This window comes from Polyodon spathula, chromosome 8 (genome assembly GCF_017654505.1).
Source record: "Polyodon spathula isolate WHYD16114869_AA chromosome 8, ASM1765450v1, whole genome shotgun sequence".
NCBI lineage: Eukaryota > Metazoa > Chordata > Actinopteri > Acipenseriformes > Polyodontidae > Polyodon > Polyodon spathula.
Genome location: NC_054541.1, coordinates 33,520,521 through 33,540,667, shown reverse-complemented (window position 1 = coordinate 33,540,667; position 20,147 = coordinate 33,520,521). Strand labels below are relative to the sequence as shown.

Here is a 20,147-nt window from a genome sequence, read left to right as displayed (position 1 = left end):
TGTGTATCTGTTTGATACTTTATCAAGAACTACTGCTGTTCAAATCTTAAACATGTGACCCTCTCAAGAGAGCCCAGGGGTTGTATTTAGATCGGCCACTGTTTAAATCAATTGAACAGATTTCAGTGTCTTCATGGTTTATCACTGCATGTACTATATCTTGAATACAAAACTAAAATACAAAGAAGAAAACTATAGCTGCAAATACCAAGTTGTCATTCAGTTTAGTGAATTTAGTATTAACAGTCAACTGCCAAGAGTAGAGGTAATGAGAGTATTACACTATTTATACACTGCAAAGTCACCCAGGGGTAATGCTGTGTAACATTAATGAAAAGAACATTCTGAAATAGACAGTTAAGAGATGCTTTTAAAATAGAAAGTACATTACCTTCATGACTACCAACCACAGAATACCAAAAGCATTAACCACAATGTATTAGTACATCGGCTACGGCCCCAAGAAATGTCAATAAGCTATATCAGGATTGCTTTTCAATCTCAGTGTGTGTCTATATATATCTATATATATATATATATATATATATATATATATATATATATATACAGTGCCTTGCAAAAGTATTCAGACCTCTGACCAATTCTATCATATTACTGAATTACAAATGGTACACTGAAATTTCGTTCTGTTCGATATTTTATTTTAAAACACTTAAACTCAAAATCAATTATTGTAAGGTGACATTGGTTTTATGTTGGGAAATATTTTTAAAAAAAATAAAAAACTGAAATATCTTGCTTGCAAAAGTATTCAACCCCCACACATTAATATTTGGTAGAGCCACCTTTCGCTGCAATAACAGCTTTAAGTCTTTTGGGGTAAGTATGTACCAGCTTTGCACACAGTGTCGGAGTGATTTTGGCCCATTCAGGACTTTGACTGGGCCAATGTAGGACATTCACGTTTTTGTTCTTGAGCCACTCCAATGTTGCTTTGGCCTTGTGCTTGGGATAATTGTCCTGCTGAAAGGTAAATTTCCCCCCAAGCTTCAGTTTTTTAGCGGACTGAAGCAGATTCACTTGCAGTATTTTCCTGTATTTTGCTCCATCCAATCTTCCTTCAATTGTAAAAAGTTGCCCAGTGCAGAGCTTTTGATATGGTTGACTGGTGCACCATTACTCCACTCCTAGCCATTGAACTCTGTAGCTCCTTCAAAGTGATTGTTGGCCTCTCTGTGGTTTCTCTCACAAGTCTCCTTGTTTGAGCGCTGAGTTTTGAGGGATGGCCATTTCTTGGTAGTGCCTGGGTGGTGTGATGCAGCTTCCACTTCCTGATTATTGATCCAACTGTGTTCACTGGGATATCCAAACACTTGGATATTATTTTGTACCCTTTCACTAATCTATGCTTTTGTATTACTTCATCTCTAACTTCTGTAGAATGCTCTTTGGTCTTCATTTTCCTTCAGATTCACAGCCTTACCAAAGATCCTTCAACAGTGGGGTTTTTAACCAGAAAATATGACAGCAACTTTAATGGTTCACAGGTGGAGGCCAATGGTAAGGTAACTGTGTCCTCGTTAGGGCAATTTCTTTCATCGGTGCAAACTGGGAGCTTCCACAGCACGGGGGTTGAATACTTATGCAAGTAAGATATTTCAGTTTTTTATTTTTCTTAAAAATATTTCCCAACATAAAATCAATGTCACCTTACAATAATTGAGTCTGAGTTTCAGTGTTTTAAAATAAAATATCAAACAGAACGAAATTTCAATGTACCATTTGTAATTCGGTAATACGAGAGAACTGGTCAAGGGTCTGAATACTTTTGCAAGTCACTGTATATATATATATATATATATATATATATATATATATATATATATATATATATATATATATATATTCTGAATATCTGTTGAATTCTTAATTGGACAAGCAGTTAACGTAGTTTTTGTTACTCAAACACAATACATAAAAAGACTTCTAGCATATTAAAAACTTTTAAGACTTGGGTGTTGAATTACCTATAAAATAACCTTTCAATCAGATTCATAAACTTTCCATTTTAGAACCCCCTCCGCCTGTCTTTCTGTTAAGACAATATAGCTTCCCCATTTATAGTTAATCATCTGAACTTGTAATCTGAATAATAACATAATTCACATCAGCAGCTTTCCACACCCTGTCTCCTCTGGAGTGCTTTATTAAAGCAGATTTATGGTATGTAAGGATAGTTGTAATACATATACTAAATTGTAACTATTGTGAAAAGTACTACAGCGCTAGTTCAATTTAAACCATTTTGAAAAGCATCATGACAATATTACAAGGTTAGAAATAAATAACGCAAGTTGTTTCTGACAAATAATAATGAAAACTAAAAAGGGTCAAAAAGCTATTAAAAAGTGCTTTACAAAATACACACCTTCCCACAAACGCTTGGGACCTTTCCCTTCAAAAATTGCTGAGTCATGAAGTACAGTATTCATCGGAAACATTGTTTACCAGAGCTGTATTTTGCTTATTAAAAAATATTTTTCAGTGTAGGGTGTTACATAGCTTTGGAGCTAAGCAATTGCTCTAATGTCATAGTTAATAAATGGAGCTACCCGAGTCCAAATGCTATGACCTCATAACTAAAAATGCTCTGTTCTGAGGGGGAGAGCTGGAATCATGGATTATTGAAACTCTCTTCTGTGTTATCCTTTCTTGGGTCTAGAATAGCAGATGATATCATTTCAACTGGACATCCACTGGCTTAATTTATGTTCTTTACTACACGGGATACTATGTTAATCCGACCTTATAATGCAAATATTTAAAATGAAATCACAGCGTATCAAAGTCAAACAACAACAGAATCCAACGAAACAAACTCATTTTTGTGATGCTAGTTTAAGTTTTACTTAACTTGAGTGCAATTGTAACCCTTGCCTTCTGTGTTAATGGCAACAACTGAAACCCCCCCACCCCAACCGATTAGGAGTGTCTAAAAATAAAGCAAGTTGTCACAACTGTTACAACACATTGTGGTCGAGCCAATCACTGGCTCTGCTATCCTTAGCACCCAATCCAGATCCATAGCATTATCTCAGTAGGATTAGAAAAATACCCATCATTTAGTTGTATATGGTCATGGCAGAGGCATTCCAGAGAATCCTTCGCTCTGACGTCGTAAGGGGTTCTCAAATCTTTTTAAACCCCCCGGCTTGCCCTTCTCTTCATTTAGTGACAAGTGAACAAGTCTCTTCTAACTCAGCTGTACCGACCTGTCTTTATTTTTCTGCTTCACGATCTGCCGTCTCTTTTTTAAATTTCCTGCTCTGCTCTGAGCTGTCTATTAAGAACCAGATAACATATTTCTCACAAGTTTGTCAATTAAAAAGAGGACTCGCTGTTTTCAAAACGAAACTTGGATTCCTTAATTTATAATTTTGCTGTCAGGTTTGCTTGGTTTGACAAGCACGATCATTTTAGCAAGAAGCTGTGTTTTTTTTTTTTTTTTTTTTTTAAGTTTTAAAAAAGTTTTCACAGTGCGCGCGCGCCTGGCACTGCCCTGCAAAACTATTTTATTGTTTCTCCCCTACGTGCAGTGGATTTCACAGTGGCCTCGTTGATTGCGGTATAAAAAGGGGCAAAGAGACCGAAACCATGATGAGCAATAACACATACTACGACCAGCAGCAGCCTCCGTACTACCAAGACACCAATAACGGGGAAGACCAGGAAGAGATGCCTGCCACAGAGAAGGACCTGGCTGAAGATGCCCCGTGGAAGAAAATCCAACAGAACACCTTCACCCGATGGTGCAACGAGCACCTGAAATGCGTCAATAAAAAGATCAACGATCTGCATAAAGATCTGAGCGATGGGCTGAAGCTGATCGGTTTGTTGGAGGTCCTGAGTCAGAAGAAAATGTACAGAAAATACCACCCCAGACCTAACTTTAGACAGATGAAATTCGAAAACGTTTCGGTGGCACTGGAGTTTCTGGATAGAGAACATATCAAACTGGTATCTATAGGTAAGATATGTGTGCTTATTTCCTTCCGAAGTGTTGTTCTTTATTGTTTTGGGTGTACTGTCTGGACGCTAGGAAGTCGACATTTTTGTTCATTATTTCACATAGCGGGGAAAAGTTGGGTGGATAGAGGGCGTACTTGAGACAGCAAAGTTCTGTTTGCAAATTCAAAAAGGCTTAGCTGTGGTGGTCGTGTAATGTAGCGCACAAACACACCCAGTACTAAATAAATAAATAAATAAACAGTAATATTTTTATTATTATTATTATTATTATTTAAGTAGTCTTTTAATGTACTGTGTCTGACTATCACACAATAGTATTTGCTTTAAAAGTCATTGAATAGAACGGTTAGCAGTAATGTGTATTTACATGAATATTTCAAAGATTGTGTATAAACTGAATACTGGTTTAAATACAGTGAAATCACTATATTATTTGGAATACAGAGTACACACAAGTTATAATGGCCTACGTTATATATCAGACAGGGGGTGGCAGTGGTGTGGATATAATGCAATTAGAGTAATCTATTTTGAAAGAGTTCAGTCATTAACTTCTGTGACATTACCATCAGGACAAATGCACATTTTGTTTTGTTTATCAACGAGCGATTTGTTTAGTTTGTTACCCAGGTGGGGTGATGCTGGCCAGGTTTATACACGTTTCGAAACATGATGGCTGTAGCAATGCAGTATCAAAATGTTTAAATTTAGCATATAACTCTAATGTAATTAATTCTGCTATTCGAGTAGGCAGATAGAATATTGTCTCTACAGGCTTGTTTAACCCACAATAATGATGTGTACAAAACATTATACTGTACATAAAAACACTGCTAGATTTAGGGATTTTTTGCTACATTTAAGGTTTGAATACAACTGGTACACAATAGCTGTTGATTTTGTTTTTGTAGTGTGATTCCGTTTGTTTTCTAGACTTTATCACACTTGTGAACACAAGGCCAATGAATGGTCCGGATCAAAGCTTAACATTTTGTCCAGATCTAAGAAAGCTTTGCTGCATCCTTCTTGTTTCAAACCATTTCAGTTCTTTCAAACTCTGCTACAGACCCATGTGGCTGGCTGCATTGTTTTCCAAGAGGAAGTGTCATTTTGAAATGTGTGTGATAGAAACCAGTAAACTACATGACAATGAGGATGCAGTTAGTGAACTTTGGTGGGAGTTCTCAGTTTGAGTTTGAGTGGGTCTCCTTTAAATGAGGGGCAGCTAATGAAATCCAGGCTTTGGGCATTTTTAGAAAACACTTCACTTGCTGTAATTGTCTACCGGCATGGAGACATATTTCTTCATAGTGGCTGTTAGGAATAGTCCAGTGTTGTTCCATACTGGGCAATGCACTTTAATATGCTCTTTGATTTCCAGCATGAATACCAGCCAGAGCTAGAAAGACTTGAGTGAAGATGCAAGTAATTATTAAGGTTTTGATGTGAGCAATCAAGGATATGTCAGGGTACACATAAGGGTTAAAAACATTGCTTGTGCCTTGATTTGAGTTTATTCTGAGAAACCATTAACCCTTAGACAGGTTTGATTTTTTTTTACTACCGTACTAAGTTTGCATAATTTTTTATAAAACGAAAATCAAGCAGCAATGCACTATTAAATTAAGTCCCCGAGTTATTTATGTGAAGCTTTTTAACACCAGCAATTTGTTTTCTATTTGTAAAAAAAGAATGATGTTAACTTCGCACAGTGGTTTATGCTTTGGGGGTTATGTTTTCAGACTTACAAATCGAAAAATGGTATAATTTGTTTCCAATCCAAAAACTACTCCATTGCGAAGACAATAATTGTATTAAATTATAAAAATGCTGCAAGATTGCCCTTCTGCAGTACTAAAAACATTACATGCAGCAGGCTTGTTTGCAAAGATTTTATTTGCATTCTCACAATAGATCGGCCTCTCCTTTTCCTCTCATAGTACTCCTAAATTCCATTTGGGAAATTAGACAATACATTTAAAACAATACAGTTATATAGACTGCAAGTAATAACACATGTGTGACATGCAGGTATAATATAAGTATCTAAAGTAGGTATGTATGTTCTCAGTAATTATTGTGTTCCACTCTTCCTGACTTTACTGTACTAGTCAAAGTAGTACTGTACATTGAACCCTTTCTTCATACAAATGTTACTGGTATTCTCCATTAAGTTTATACTGGTATGGTAATCACATACAGCGATATACTACTATTATCCAACTGCATTCTTTAAAATGTTGCTATTGCATGAATTTAATAGACACTTTGGATGAACCATTTTGTTTTTTCTTGTCACTAACTTGTTCCCTGCTAATCACAAAGGCATACTACCTTCTAAATGTGACCCTATGCAACGGATGCATTGTGTTTTCACTGATGTTTTTTTCTCAAACGTCAGTGCAGTACATCTTTAGACATGGTTTTTGTGGCAATTTAAGTTTTAACATATTTTGTTCCTGTACCAGTAGCCTTTTTTTTCTTCTTCTCACTGGGAACAAGGGCAGTCAGTGGAAAGTTTTACAATGAGGGCTGTGATCATTTTGGAATGTCAGAGTCAGGGATAGGTTTAATAACAATTTGTAATATTCAATAATTATTTGAATGTGGCAAATCGTTTGAAATTCTGCAGGCCTCCTCTAATAAGAGAAATGTAACAAGGGTGAAAGACAGAAAAGCTGGAGACACACACAAACACACACAAATACACTTAATTGGTAAGTAGATTAATAATTATTAATACTGAGATAGTTTGGACACCCCACTTGGATAGTGTGAAATGAAGCTCACACACGCCTGCTTGTGTCTGTCCAATATAAGTACACTATGCCAGTGCATTGTAGGGTACTGGTATAAAATAGTTGTAGTAATTAGGCTGCTAACTGCTTTCAATTTTCTAAACTTCACCAGGTTCATAATCCTTTATATACATACGCCCACATTATAGTCCCCACTTAGATAGTACTGAGCGACATACTTGCATAATACACAATGATGCTCACACACTGCTGTCATTTTAAGTTGATTTAAAGGCTTTACCAAGTGTGGACTTGGCTGCCGAGTCCCAACTTGGTGGATGTGTAACCACACCTAAGTCCCCACTTAGATAGGTAGACGAGCACGCACACGCACACGCACACGCACACGCACAAATACACATACACACTCCAAGGTCTTGGGTCTCTAACCTTTCTAGATCACATTCATGCCAACGGCTCCCAGCTGCCTATTTTAGCAGCTGAGCTCAGCATTGCAGCCTGGTGTTCTCTCCTCTCCATGTGAGTTTGAGTGACTGAAAGAGTGGGTTAGCACATATGCAGGAACAAGGGTGTGGCACAGGATGACTCTGCAGATATGTAAGAGCTTTCCAGAAGGATGCCTCACAAAGTTCTTTTCTCCTTGGCTGCAGTGTCCGATTTCATAAGATCTCATGGCTGTTGGTCCCTTGAAAAATCCTGCTTTGAAATGTCGGAAACTTCAGTTGAGTAAGATAAATGGAAACATGACTAAGTGATTAGAGCTGAGCAATTCTACACCTGTCTTGACCCACTCTATAACTTTTGGGAAGTGACAACCTCTCCTCATGTCATATTCCACCAATTTCTTGTGTTTTTAGCATCTAAAAAAAACGTACAATGCAAGCATTTAAACTGGAGCTTTTATGAAAACAATGAGGACAACTTATAGTTTTTGTTATGGTCTGTGCTTGTTTTCACAATCACTTGCCTGTCCCATTTTAAGTGCAAAAAAACATAATAAACTCCAATTCAAGAGTCGGGACCCTTACTTTTCATTGGAGCTTGGAAAGGAGGGTGCTCTTAAATTCATAGTTTGGGGTGTGGGGGGAATGCACTGGCTTGTGACCGAGAAACACTATGAAAGCAAATTATGTATGTTCAGAGGTAGGTAGACTCAGTATCCAAGATACCACACCTACCATGCTATGCCTGGCTGCTCAGATTGGAAAAGGAATAGCAATTGGTCTATATGGAACATGTGAATTACTGTTGGATATTGAATGTCTGAGGCTGCTTCCTTTTAGCTCAAGCATGAGTGATTGATATGGAGACAGCTGGACTCTGGTCTCTTTCCAGTAACAGGTGCTTAAAATAGCTCACGACTCAACAGAGTGAGATGCCAGTTGGGCTTGAGGGGCATGTGTTTCTAAAAAACACTGGCTTTTAGGCCATCTGGTGCGGAGCAATTATTGCTGTCGACATGAAACCCCTGATAAAGTCAGTTAAATTATTTTTACGCCAACAAGAAAATGCAAGTGAAAGTCACGATAAGGGGAACATTATTTTAAAAATTTTTGCTTCATCGTTTTCTCTGAGATTATCTTTGCACATTAATCACAAGAACTGTCTGTTAATCACAAGGAGACTTTCTGTTTTTTGTCATTCATTTAATGAAAGGCAAGATAAGGAAAATAGAGACAAGACTCCCAGAGGGACTATGTACTCCTGATAAGTTCTTGGCCTGTGATAATAAAATCCTTTCTCATTCAAAGTACCAGTTAGACTGACCAACTGCCTTGAACATAGACTACAGAACATAGCAGTAGACATTGCAGAAGTGACATTCTAAAACTTTATTCATGGTGTTCAGCTAAACATCAGTGAAAAACAAAGATACTGTATCATTTAACTTACTGTATATCGCTCTACCCAAATAACGTACAACCAACATTGTAGATGAAATGGATGACAATCACATTTTCACTGCTTTCCCATGATTAAGGTGGTGTGAATAGGGTTTATTTCAAGTTCCTTTGGGTCAAAGTTGAGACCTGCCATCTTCAGCTATGTTAGTAACGCAGTATAAGGGAACCAAAGGTTTGCCCAGCTGCACTGTAACTATCTGAATTCACAGTAACAGTGTATATTAAAGTGTAACTCTGTGCCCTCAGATGTGGTTTAAGTCTCCTGTGAACCAGGGCTATATCTGTATATGGATTTACTCAAGGATTCAGTCTTCATGCTTTACATTATTCCCCTTCTACTGAGTGTTACTAGATTGTCTGCTAATATTTGATGTGAGCTCATTCCTTGAGCTCCACAGAGAGACTTGATGCTTCATCATTATTTAAATATTAGTGTTTCAATAGCAGATTTCTGGCAGTGTTCTCTCTGTGCTGAATGGGTTAGATTTCTTTGCGGTGGTTTCTGAGGGAAATTGCTGAACATTCTGCACAAGTTCTCTACAACATGACCCCTAATTGTTACCATGTGTCACGGAGGCAGTAAACACAGAAAAATGCACATTGGAGGCCAAATATTATCGTCCTAGCATTTAGGACGTGAATTGTGTGCAAGTGGGGTTTAAATTATACAAAATTTAATTCAGGCACATTTGCAAGCTAAATTTCCCACCCTTTTCTAATTAGATTTTCAATCCAGATCAACATAAAAGCTGTGGTAAGTAGTGCAATATTTAGGGACGCTCCAAACTGTGAAGCTGTTCTTTCAACATTTACAATGTAATTGTGTACTGTGACTTTTGAATTTTAAACATGCCTAAATCTAAACATAATCTGTCTAGCTAATGTTAAAAATATTACAGTAATATTGCTTGTTATTTCGACCCTGTCTTGAGTCAAAGCCCCTCCCCCACTTTTGCCTTAACGCCAACTCTACACCCCCGGGCGCTGACTCGGCACAATCCAGTAATATAGCATTTCATGTTAGATTTAGAAATGTTTCATGATTTGTGAAGAACTATGCCCACCTCTGAGAAATACCTTGTGTTTCCTGGTTGTAGCCAGCACAGTTTTTTTCAAATAATTGAATCAATTGCTGCACAGTAATATATTCTTTTTTTTTTTTCAAGCAATTACTATTTATCAAAGTATTGATTTAATTTTGACAAATTAATTATTCTAACTGACTCCTATGTTTTGCACTTGGCAGTCAGCAATAATTCGTGCAGTATACATACATAAAAAAAAAAAACAAAAAAAAACAAACAAGGTTTTTGATATTGTTTTAGCCCGCCATTTAAACTGGAACACTCAAGCGGTGGCAGCAGTGTAATGAGCTTTTGGTTCAAATATAGGGATGCGTGTAAAATTCATGACAGCTTTATCCTGAGCTACAAGTTGAAGCAAAGCAACCTTCCTCAGCTTTCTCTGGAGTGACACAGTCTGCATTGCATTGAACTTAATTGTCAAGGGATTACTTTAGATTTAGAAAAGGTGTTTTCCCTTTTAAACACATAGACCATGGCAGAAGGTGTCAAAGGAAGTTTTAATAGTTATGATGATTTTAATGGATGAGTGGCCTTTAACTCTCAGTTTCGTGTCTCACAGTGAAGTGGCAGTTCTCTGCTCAGTCAAAGAGTTACTGAGCACCATGACAACGTTCCACTGTCCAGGTCTTTCCCAACGCACAGGGAAGTTTGGAAGTCTTCATGCACATATGGTTTTAAAAAAACACTTGGTTTTAAAATAATTCCATTTGATGGAGTTTACATTTGAATATTTTATGATAAAAATTGCAAATTACAATTAGGGTTTAATTTAACTTAAAATTGCTACGGCTTGAAAAAAAATGTTCTATTTACCCATGTGTAGTTCAAGCTTATTCATTTGATATTGGGTTTGTTTAACAGTTTGAAAAGTTGCATGAGTATAAAATGTTCTATTTACCCATGTGTAGTTCCAGCTTATTCATTTGATATTGGGTTTGTTTAACAGTTTGAAAAGTTGCATGGTATAAAATGTTATTTAATCCATCAAAAAAACCCTTAACAGTATTCTTTCAATTGGGCCCATTATTGCATACATTGCGTGTAAATCTTCACAGGAAGCCGTGTATAATAATTACCCCCACCACCTCCACAGAAAGTCTTGGACGTTTTCATCTTGTATGAAAAGCAGGCCTGCATCTAAATCCATGTAAGTGCTCTGGTTTATAGCCATGCCTTTGTTAAAAAAGATGAGTGTTTACAGGAAAGTGCAAGGAGGCAATACCATTTTGGGGCCTGTGCTGAGTGCAGCTGGATGTTGTGTGCTGTTTTGGTCAATGATGTCACCTGCATACCGACGTCTCCAGAACCTGGTCTGATGGATGGGGATAGCCTCATTCCGTTGTCTTTAAGACATTGCTGTGTTACTTAATTGCTGAGAAAAATATGGATAACATATTCAGCATTTTTCCCAAGGTTGAGAGGCTTAAAAGAGATTTTAAGTATTTGACTGACACCAGCATTAATGACAAACTGTATCCTTAATTGCTGCTTGGTTGAGTGGCGAGGAATTTCCATTTTTATTTTAAAACATTTAGCACATCTGTTGAGGCAGATGTGTTTCTGGAATTGTTGGGAGGGAGTCAAAGATTTTTTCTGTTTACTTATCAAAAGGCAGATCATTTGCACAATAATTCTAAAGCAGTGCTACACAGTATGTCCCTTTGCTGTGTAAAGTGATTGTTATTGTTGTTAAAGTGGCAACTGGACTACCAATGTCTGAAAGACAAACATTCTTCCAATAACTTCTAAAATTGGAAATTACTCTTTAATGTACAGTCTAGGCTATAACAATAACACAAGTAGACCCTGCCTCTCAGTCATGGGTTGTGTCTTCCAGGTTATATTGAGTCCTTCCAGGTTATATTGAGTTCAGTGAAATGCAATATACAACCAAAGACAAAAGCTTTTTTACTCCAAATTATCATTAGCACATAGTTTTAACCAGTAAACAACCAGTAATCTATAACTCATACATGGTTAATGTTAGATTCGACAGTCTGATTGTCTATTGGTAAAACCTTCATTCACGTTTTTGTTTTGTTGTTATGAATAGACTAAAGTATTTACAAAATATACATCATATTAAACTGTATGTATATATATATATATATATATATATATATATATATATATATATATATATATATATATATATATATATATATATATACTGTAACTTAATGTCATTAATTCTATGTCATTAATTGTCATTAATTCTACTTATAACAACACACCCTCCTTTAATAGTGCTGACTCATGTCTCCTAAAAATGTGGACACACAGGTGCTGGTGGGTGTCACATTCTTCTGCCTTGTTGGAGGACAAATGGATATTTTGCTTTAAGGTACTATCACAAAGCTAGGATAGAGTTTCTGAATACCGAGTAGCTCCCCCAGAATAAATAGCTCCCTATAAAATCTATTTTTAAAAGCCTGGGGGCAGATAATAATGAGTTAGTCTCCAGTGTTTATAGACTCAGAGTGAATTAGTTTCAGAGTGTTCTGACTGCTGACAGTCATGTTGTTGGCCTAAAATCCATGAACATGGCTGTTTCCTATTCTCAATGTTTGGCATAGCATCATGTCAGTCACTTGTGAATCTCTAGGAGGTGCTGTGTTTAGTGCCTGCAGTGATAACTCTAAGTCAGGGTAATCGAATCACGGACCTGGAGGGCCCTTCCTCTCCAGGTTTAACAGGTAAAATGAAATAATGAACTTCTTAATGGTCTGGATGAGGTTTAATTGGTTCAATTAAACAATTTAGAATAGGGTTCGAACAAAGACCATGGCTGGAAGGGCCAACTTTGGCCACCCCCTGAAAAAGGCCCTTCCATTTTGATATTTTGAGGCACTTGTGATTCCTGTTTATGAAAATGTTTGAAGAAAAGGCTTTAAAAAAAAATATTTCATTTTTACACACTTAATTTGTTTATGTTTCGATTGAAACCGTGTGACATGCGTTTCAGGCAACATGAGACATGTCAAATGATGTTTCCTTCTATCTAGTCAACTTTTGCTTGCAATGACAATTACATTGGTTTGGGTTGAGCTAGTGGTTTAGGACAAAGATGAGAACATCAGAGATTGTCTTACACATTTATAAAGTAACACTGAGTAATTTTGACCTAAAACATTTTCCATTTCCTTCATTCAGCTGTTTGAACAGTTTTATTTTCTGCAGGACCAGTCAACCTTTAGCAGTGATTTAAAACCCTGTAAAAAATAAATAAATAGCTTTCTCTTTGTCAGCCCACAATAAAAAGAGAGTGAGTGTGGGAAATCTTCGAATGCAGTCATAGACAGCAAGAACGTGTGAGGAAGAGAGAGAGACCCAGTGACAGCTGCTGTTGTCTGTTTTCAGCCAGGGTGGGATCAGCTCTTTATCAGTTCTTTAAACAACTGGACAACAGCTGAGTGAGATAAAGAGTGAACTTTCCATTCTCTCTACTGACAGAAAAAAAACAAAAAAAAACAACAAGGTTTTTGATACAAGATTTATAGTTGGGAAGACAATGGGAACAACAGCTGATATGTGATAAAAAAGGCCTCCTTTGGCATTGGTTAACTCATTCCAAATTACTCATGTGACTAGTATTATCAATGCTAGACCACATCTAATCGTTAACTATAACTTGAACATTAATGGGTCAATTGCAGTGCACCAGTGATTCAGTCCACATCAAGTGGACCAAAAAGCAGACTAGAAAATCCTGCATATCTGTACTAACTTAACCCCGATTGCAGCATACCACAAAGATGATCCCGGTATGTGGTTTAACTGATCAGAACAAGCAACAGATAATGGGGACTAGCCTACAACTATGACCAAAAGTTTTGCATAATGTTGCGCTAATATATAAAATTAGATCGTTTTGTAGTTTTCCATATGCTGAAGGAAAAACTGACCAAAATTGAAAAATTTGACATTTAAAAATCTAACATAAAAATACTGTACTATTATTATGGCTTCCGGTAGACTTTTGTGAATTTTGTAGTTTGTTTGATTACACAATGTTAAATAAAAGTTACATTCATATAGTTAGTAGGCTAAAAATACATCTAATTTCATGTCTTTTTGTGCGCATTACAAAATGGCAGGTCATACTTGCATGTAAACTGCCGACACTGCTGCATAGGCACAGAAAAGTTTAATTGTGTGATAATGGACCACTAGTTGTTTATAGTTAAAGTATATTAGCTGAAAATGTATTGTGCTAAACTGAAAACCATATACATGGTTAAAAAGTGTATTTTAAATGTAGGGCTGACTTTATTCTCACTCTATTCTCTTATTTTCAGATGTACTAGTCATTTCAGGTGGAAAAGTCAGCTGTTTCTGCAAAACATTGTAAGCAAGCATACTAAATTTGTATTATTCTACATAGTACTAAGGTAATCCACTTGAACAGGATCATCACAAATCTGATTTGGTACGCTGCAGTCAGGATCATGTTTAGTCTGATTCAGCAGGTGATCCACCTGTGATGATTAACTTCTGATACTGCAATCAGGATTTGAAGCTGTATTAACTTTAGTCCAATCAAGTGGATTAAACCTGCTTAATCCACTAGTTAGACACATCAAGTGGCTTAAATTTGGTACGCTACAATTGACCCAATGTGTTTAGAAACGATTTGGAAAGCCATTGCAGATCCAATGCTAACTGCTGGCAGGAGTCAGTTAATGAAGCCTTTGCTCGTTTTAATATGTCAAACTCTGTACTTCTGAGTATACATCATAATAGTTGTGATCAATAAAATAGATTTAACCATTTCAGTAAACATTACTCTCTTGCCAAGTTGTAACCGTGGTTCAAAGATACCAAAAAGCGAACAAACAAAAAAGAAAACTGATACAAGCCTTGAGACTCATTCTTTATACTATAACATGGAATTCATTGCAAGCCCCAGATGTTAATTTAAACAGGACCCGGTGCATTCATTGGGAATTGGGAGAGTTTTGTAAATAATTGCTCTGGAAAGCCCCTTGGGCAAGATCATTATTGCCTTCTCAAGCAGAAAATATATTGAATACTGTTGTATCTCTGTTCCATGTTTGTTTCTTGAGCTCACACTTTGAATCTTATGTTCTGTACCATTTCGTTGTAGAAAACCTGTGCAATAACCAATTAGATAGCTTGTTACTGTTTACAAAGTTCTGACAGGATTATAAAATGTATTAGATGCATTTACAAATTGACATATTAATAATAATTCATCGATATATAAAACACATTTGATGACTACAAAATCATCTTTACCTGATTAAATAAGAGAGTGTGCAACTTGTAAAAGCTGTACCTTTGAAGGGCAATTATATATTGGTTGCAGCTGCTTCTGAAAAATAATTAATTGGGCAACACATGGTTCAACAATTCACACTATTGATTGTTCCTTTGGTGGGGTGAATAATCGCTAGTCATCCCTTTACTTAACACTGTTTCATGACCTTGAATGAGCTTTACTATGGGTAGACTGTCAAATCCCAGGGCCTTGGCATATTACATACTTTGAATGATACTAAACATGTTCTAGCAATTTTTTAGAAATAGATCTTGTAGGATTTGCAGAAGATATCTTCTGTATTTTTCAACAACTGGGATTTAAATGATTGGACTTGAACACTTAGACATTAAATAGTTTTTGCAGGAGAATTTGAGTTTTTATTATAAACAATACAGCCTGAGTTAATAAATTTGATCTATTAGTCTACATTTTATGAAGTACATGTGTCAGTCTGGTGGTACTCAATTAGAAATGGCAATTTAATTCTCAGATGCGTTGGTTTAGAACCATGGGGTCTAATATAATGACCCTGTGCATACATGATATGGAGATATTTTATACCAATAAATGTAGCTGTGTTAGTAACATAGTCATTTAGTTTTATTTTATGGTCAATTTATGTAGTCAGTGTTTTTTTTTCAGATGTGATAACATGAGTAGAGGTGCATAATATCAAGGTTTATGATTAGTCAATTTTAAATTTAATATGATTTTAACAACAGGCTCCGTATGGCGTATTTATAGCCTTTTTGGGTCCTGTCGGGTGCATCAAGCGGTTTCAGTTATAGTTTCAACATTTGTCCTGCTGCCTTAGCGACCTTTGATGCTTGGGGACTGCATCTGTGGAATGTAATTGTCATGTCAGCTGGAGAGGAGGAAGGGCTGTCTAGCCGAGGTCAATAAAGGTCAGAGTTGTCTCCATCAAACAGAGCATTTGGTGGTCTCTCCAGGATTCTGTGTAATGCCTTCATTTTTTGTGTCCTTATTTGGAAGTTACAACTGTGACTATCCCATGTCCTGTTCTGGTCATGGTCAAATATTCCGCTTTTAAATAAATGTAGAATTTTGTAGCTTAAGGATGCCCAACCAATCACTATATGTTTCAAGATCTTCTTGGGTTATTTTTTATGCTGAAACCTTCTTTATTGTTTATATATGTTTTAACAAGAAAAACAACCTGCCTGAACGAGAACACTCTTAATCCTGTTCTGAAGAGCAAATAACTGGATATTTAAGGACTCTGCATGTTATACTGACTGTACAGCACTTAGTGAATTACAAAGTTTAATTGATAATTGACAATAATGGCCCAGATGCTGGTGGTCTCATTAAAAAAAAAAAAAAAATTGCTTTAAGGTGAGCCAGAGATGTAGGAAAACTGCACAGTTTCTTACCAGAGTATATTGATAATACTGTATCAGCCCTACCATTCCTGCACTTTGAGCATTAGAAGATAATGTACATTTAAAGCAATTGTAACAAACAAGAAAAGAGATCTTATTTTAACCCATTTTTAAATAATGATACCTTAAACACCTAACACTCATTTAAGGGGTGTATTTAGAGAGAATAGATAAACACTCTTTTTTTCTTGCATTTAAAATTTCTTATCTAATGGGTAAATAATCAGAACAAGTAAGACAATGGCTTCAGAGCATCTGTTTTCTTGCTGGACCTGCTTCATTGTGTTTTTAATAATCCTGTGGAAAAAGATAGTTTCTGTGGAGCATGGCCAGCCAGCTGTTTTATTGTTGGAAACAAAGTTTATTTTTTGGAACAATACAGTAATGGAATTATAGTCACCTATGTATGCTTTGAGGGCTTTGTTGAGTGGAGACAGCCAGTGGAACAAGACAGGAGGGTGCAAAGGGTGGAAATCATCCAGTGCACGAACTGGAGCTTGATAAGAAGGCAGGAAAAGAAGTCAGGAAATGGCTGCCACCAGACACCCTATGTGTGTTTATGTTGCCTCAGGAAAGTGTCAATTCAGATAAGGAACAGCAATGATAAAGCTAGACTTCTAGTAAGAAAGGGATGCCCAAGATTACTCTTTTTCTGGTTGATGGCTGATACTGATGCAATTTCAAGTGTTTTCACAGTTGAATGCCTCTATATTAAAGAATTTAATTAAAAACTTTGTTTCAGTAATTCATGAACTGTGCCTTGAATTTATGATATTTTTCTTTGCCTGGCTGTCGTACATAATTTTTATGTTTAATATTGTAATGTGTATATGAAAATATTAGCACAGACATACATTTTATTTTGGTGCATTTTACCTTGGGTCCTACAGTAAAAACCCTTGTTCTATTTTAGTGAGTGAGTGATGAGAATGTTTATCTGCAATCCCCAAAAGGTTATATTTCCCTCTATTATGAAGTACTGATTTCTAGGAATTGGTTATCCAAGTCAACCAGGCCTCTACATTTCTGGTTTATATATTGGAATAAATTGGGAATTCAAACATAAAGCTGCTAGTTTGACTTAATTTAGGCGTTTTTCACTGCATTCAGTTTCATTACAGAAAAAAAGGAGATGCTACTGCTCAGATGTAATACAGTTGGCAAGCATTTTCTTCCGTAAGCATTTGAAGATTTGAAGAAAAGAACAGCTTGCCTCTTCTAGCTTGCATATGGGTTTTCTTGACATGAGACTGAACCAGTTAAACATTAGAAATAGCATTTGCTAATATGACATATGTCATCATTGAGCATATCCCATTTGGTGGAAATGTCAGCCCCTTCCATTGTATTTAGTGCATTTTACTGTATTTACTTATTCAATAGCACTTTGGGAGGAAAAAAGATTCAGGGGAATTGATCCATTTTGTGCAAGCTATTGTTTTAAAATGTCCAAAGAGTCTGCGGGCCTCTGCAGCTTTAGGAAGTAGCATGCAACATTCTTTCTCTTTCTCTCTCTTTCTCTCTTTCTGTCTTTTTAAACTGTTTTCCCTGGCAACTGAACATAACAACAAACTTCCTCAAAGGATGACCTTGACTTCTCACTACAGTATCTAAGCCCCTTCTTACAGGAATTCACTTCAAAACTAAAAACACAAAATACCCACCATGGGCACAATGATCACATTGTCCTTGGAAACAATATGTAACGCTTGTGCTAGAGAAAATGGGTAATTTGGGGATTTTGCTAAGCTCTTTAAGGGGATAAAAAACCACTGTACTTTATTCTTGGCTGTTGACAAATGCTATGGGTCTGAGGAAAATATTAGAATGGACATTGAGATTTGAAAGTGTCAGAAAACTTAACTTGACAGACATACCAATACTGATTTAAATATTTTGATATTGATGCAGATTCTCACAATCCCAGTTATTCTAATAAAACATATAAAGTCCCAGTTTTAAAAAACTATTTATTTAACTAATTATCTGTATATCCTTTAATCTCCTTATACTGTGTTGGCGCTTCAATGTACTAAACATAAAACCTAAAAAAAATAAATAAAGAACTCAAATGTTTTATTGATTTAAAAAACAATTAATGGGTTAAAACCTAGGATCATATGTTCTGAAACAATAAGTTTAATAGATTTACTTGTATAGTGGATCTAACCCTATTAAGGGTTATATTTATACATGTTCTATTAAATTCCATGTCACTTGAAGTTTGTTACAGCCTGTGGTAATTTAGTTTTACAATTAAAATAGTCTCAAACAAATGTGCATTGCATACTTTCAGTATCCGTTGTAAACGCATGCCTAAAATGTATTTATCATCGAGGTTATCATGAATAGAATAATGTGTTGTTAAGGAGATTTATATACAAAAATGCCCGTTTCAGATAGAATAACAAGGGAATTGAAGAGGTGGGGGCTGCAGCTACAGTGTTTATTGAAAACAGACCTGCAGTGTTTTACCCCAGAGAGGCAAGAACAGACCACAGTGTTGGATATGTCTTGAATTGTGTGGATAGTGTTTTAGAGACAAAATATATTTTAGATGTAATAGCCTGTTAGGTGGTTGAATAGGTTTGTGTCTTGTATAAGTCTTGTTGAAGGTCATTTTTCTGCTTACTTTGTATACATTTGTTACACATATACATTTATTTTCATGTTTCACTGGCATACTGTAGTGTTAACAAAAACATCTGAATAGGAAACCCTTACATACATTTAAACAGGTAATGTTTCACAGCAAAAAAAAAAACCAAAAAACACCAAGAGCCATATTTTTGGCTTGATTTGTTGAGCCAGATATGTTTTAATTGTGGGTTGATTAATAGTCTGGGTAAAGTTAAAGTTATCGCTATGGGTTCTTGTAACATAGTTCTTGTTGTGTTTCTTCCTGACAGACAGCAAAGCTATTGTAGATGGGAACCTGAAGCTGATCCTGGGCCTGATCTGGACCCTCATCCTGCACTACTCCATCTCCATGCCCATGTGGGAGGATGAGGACGAGGAGGACGCCAAAAAACAGACGCCCAAGCAAAGGCTGCTGGGATGGATCCAGAACAAGATCCCGCAGATGCCCATCACCAATTTCCACAGAGACTGGAAGGACGGCAAAGCTTTGGGTGCCTTGGTGGACAACTGTGCGCCAGGTAAGGCTTAACTTTCCCCCAGTACAGCACACACAGCTCCTTGGCCTGACAGCAGACTGGTCAATATACAAAACAGGACATCAACTGTAAATTATATAATAAATAATACATACATTATTATTTATTTATTTGGCAGAAGCCAAATACATACAGTACAGGGTTACAATGCAAGATTGATATTTAAATACAGTATAGTTTACAGCAAGTGCAAATAATAGTGATAAAATACAATAAGAACTAGGATGCAACAAGTGAGGATTACAACAATCTACATATCTACAGTGGCATGTTAGTTGTGCAATAGTGCAAGGGTAGTGCATTAGCTGAGGATCCATTAACGTGGTGCCCAGGTCAGGCAAGTCCAGTGCGTAGTAGAAGGGGTAGATCAAGAGGGGTGGCATCCACTTTCTTTATTTAAAATAAATCTTTTGACATTTTGGTAAAGCTATAATGTAATGGATGACCGTGGGCATATGATACCTATTGACCAAAAAGTGGCTCCCCCCTAGTCTCCTGCAATGCAGTTCTAATTATAACTGCTCTTGTCAAACTGGGTTATAGTCA

General features: G+C 36.4%; 1 protein-coding gene across 5 annotated transcripts in view; it reads left to right on the top strand.

The window, feature by feature from the left end:
• The first annotated feature begins 3,125 nt into the window (after positions 1–3,125).
• LOC121319813 (filamin-C) overlaps positions 3,126–20,147 on the top strand; it is a 50,946-nt gene continuing 33,924 nt past the window's right edge. For 2 of the 5 annotated variants that reach the window (XM_041257656.1, XM_041257653.1), the window contains exons 1-2: positions 3,128–3,988; positions 19,335–19,583. In XM_041257656.1, the coding sequence (XP_041113590.1) occupies positions 3,616–3,988; positions 19,335–19,583 (622 nt within the window). In that variant the 5' untranslated portion in view covers positions 3,128–3,615. Of the gene's footprint in view, positions 3,989–19,334; positions 19,584–20,147 lie in introns of all 5 variants that reach the window. The other 3 variants (XM_041257657.1, XM_041257655.1, XM_041257654.1) reach the window with 3 other exon arrangements.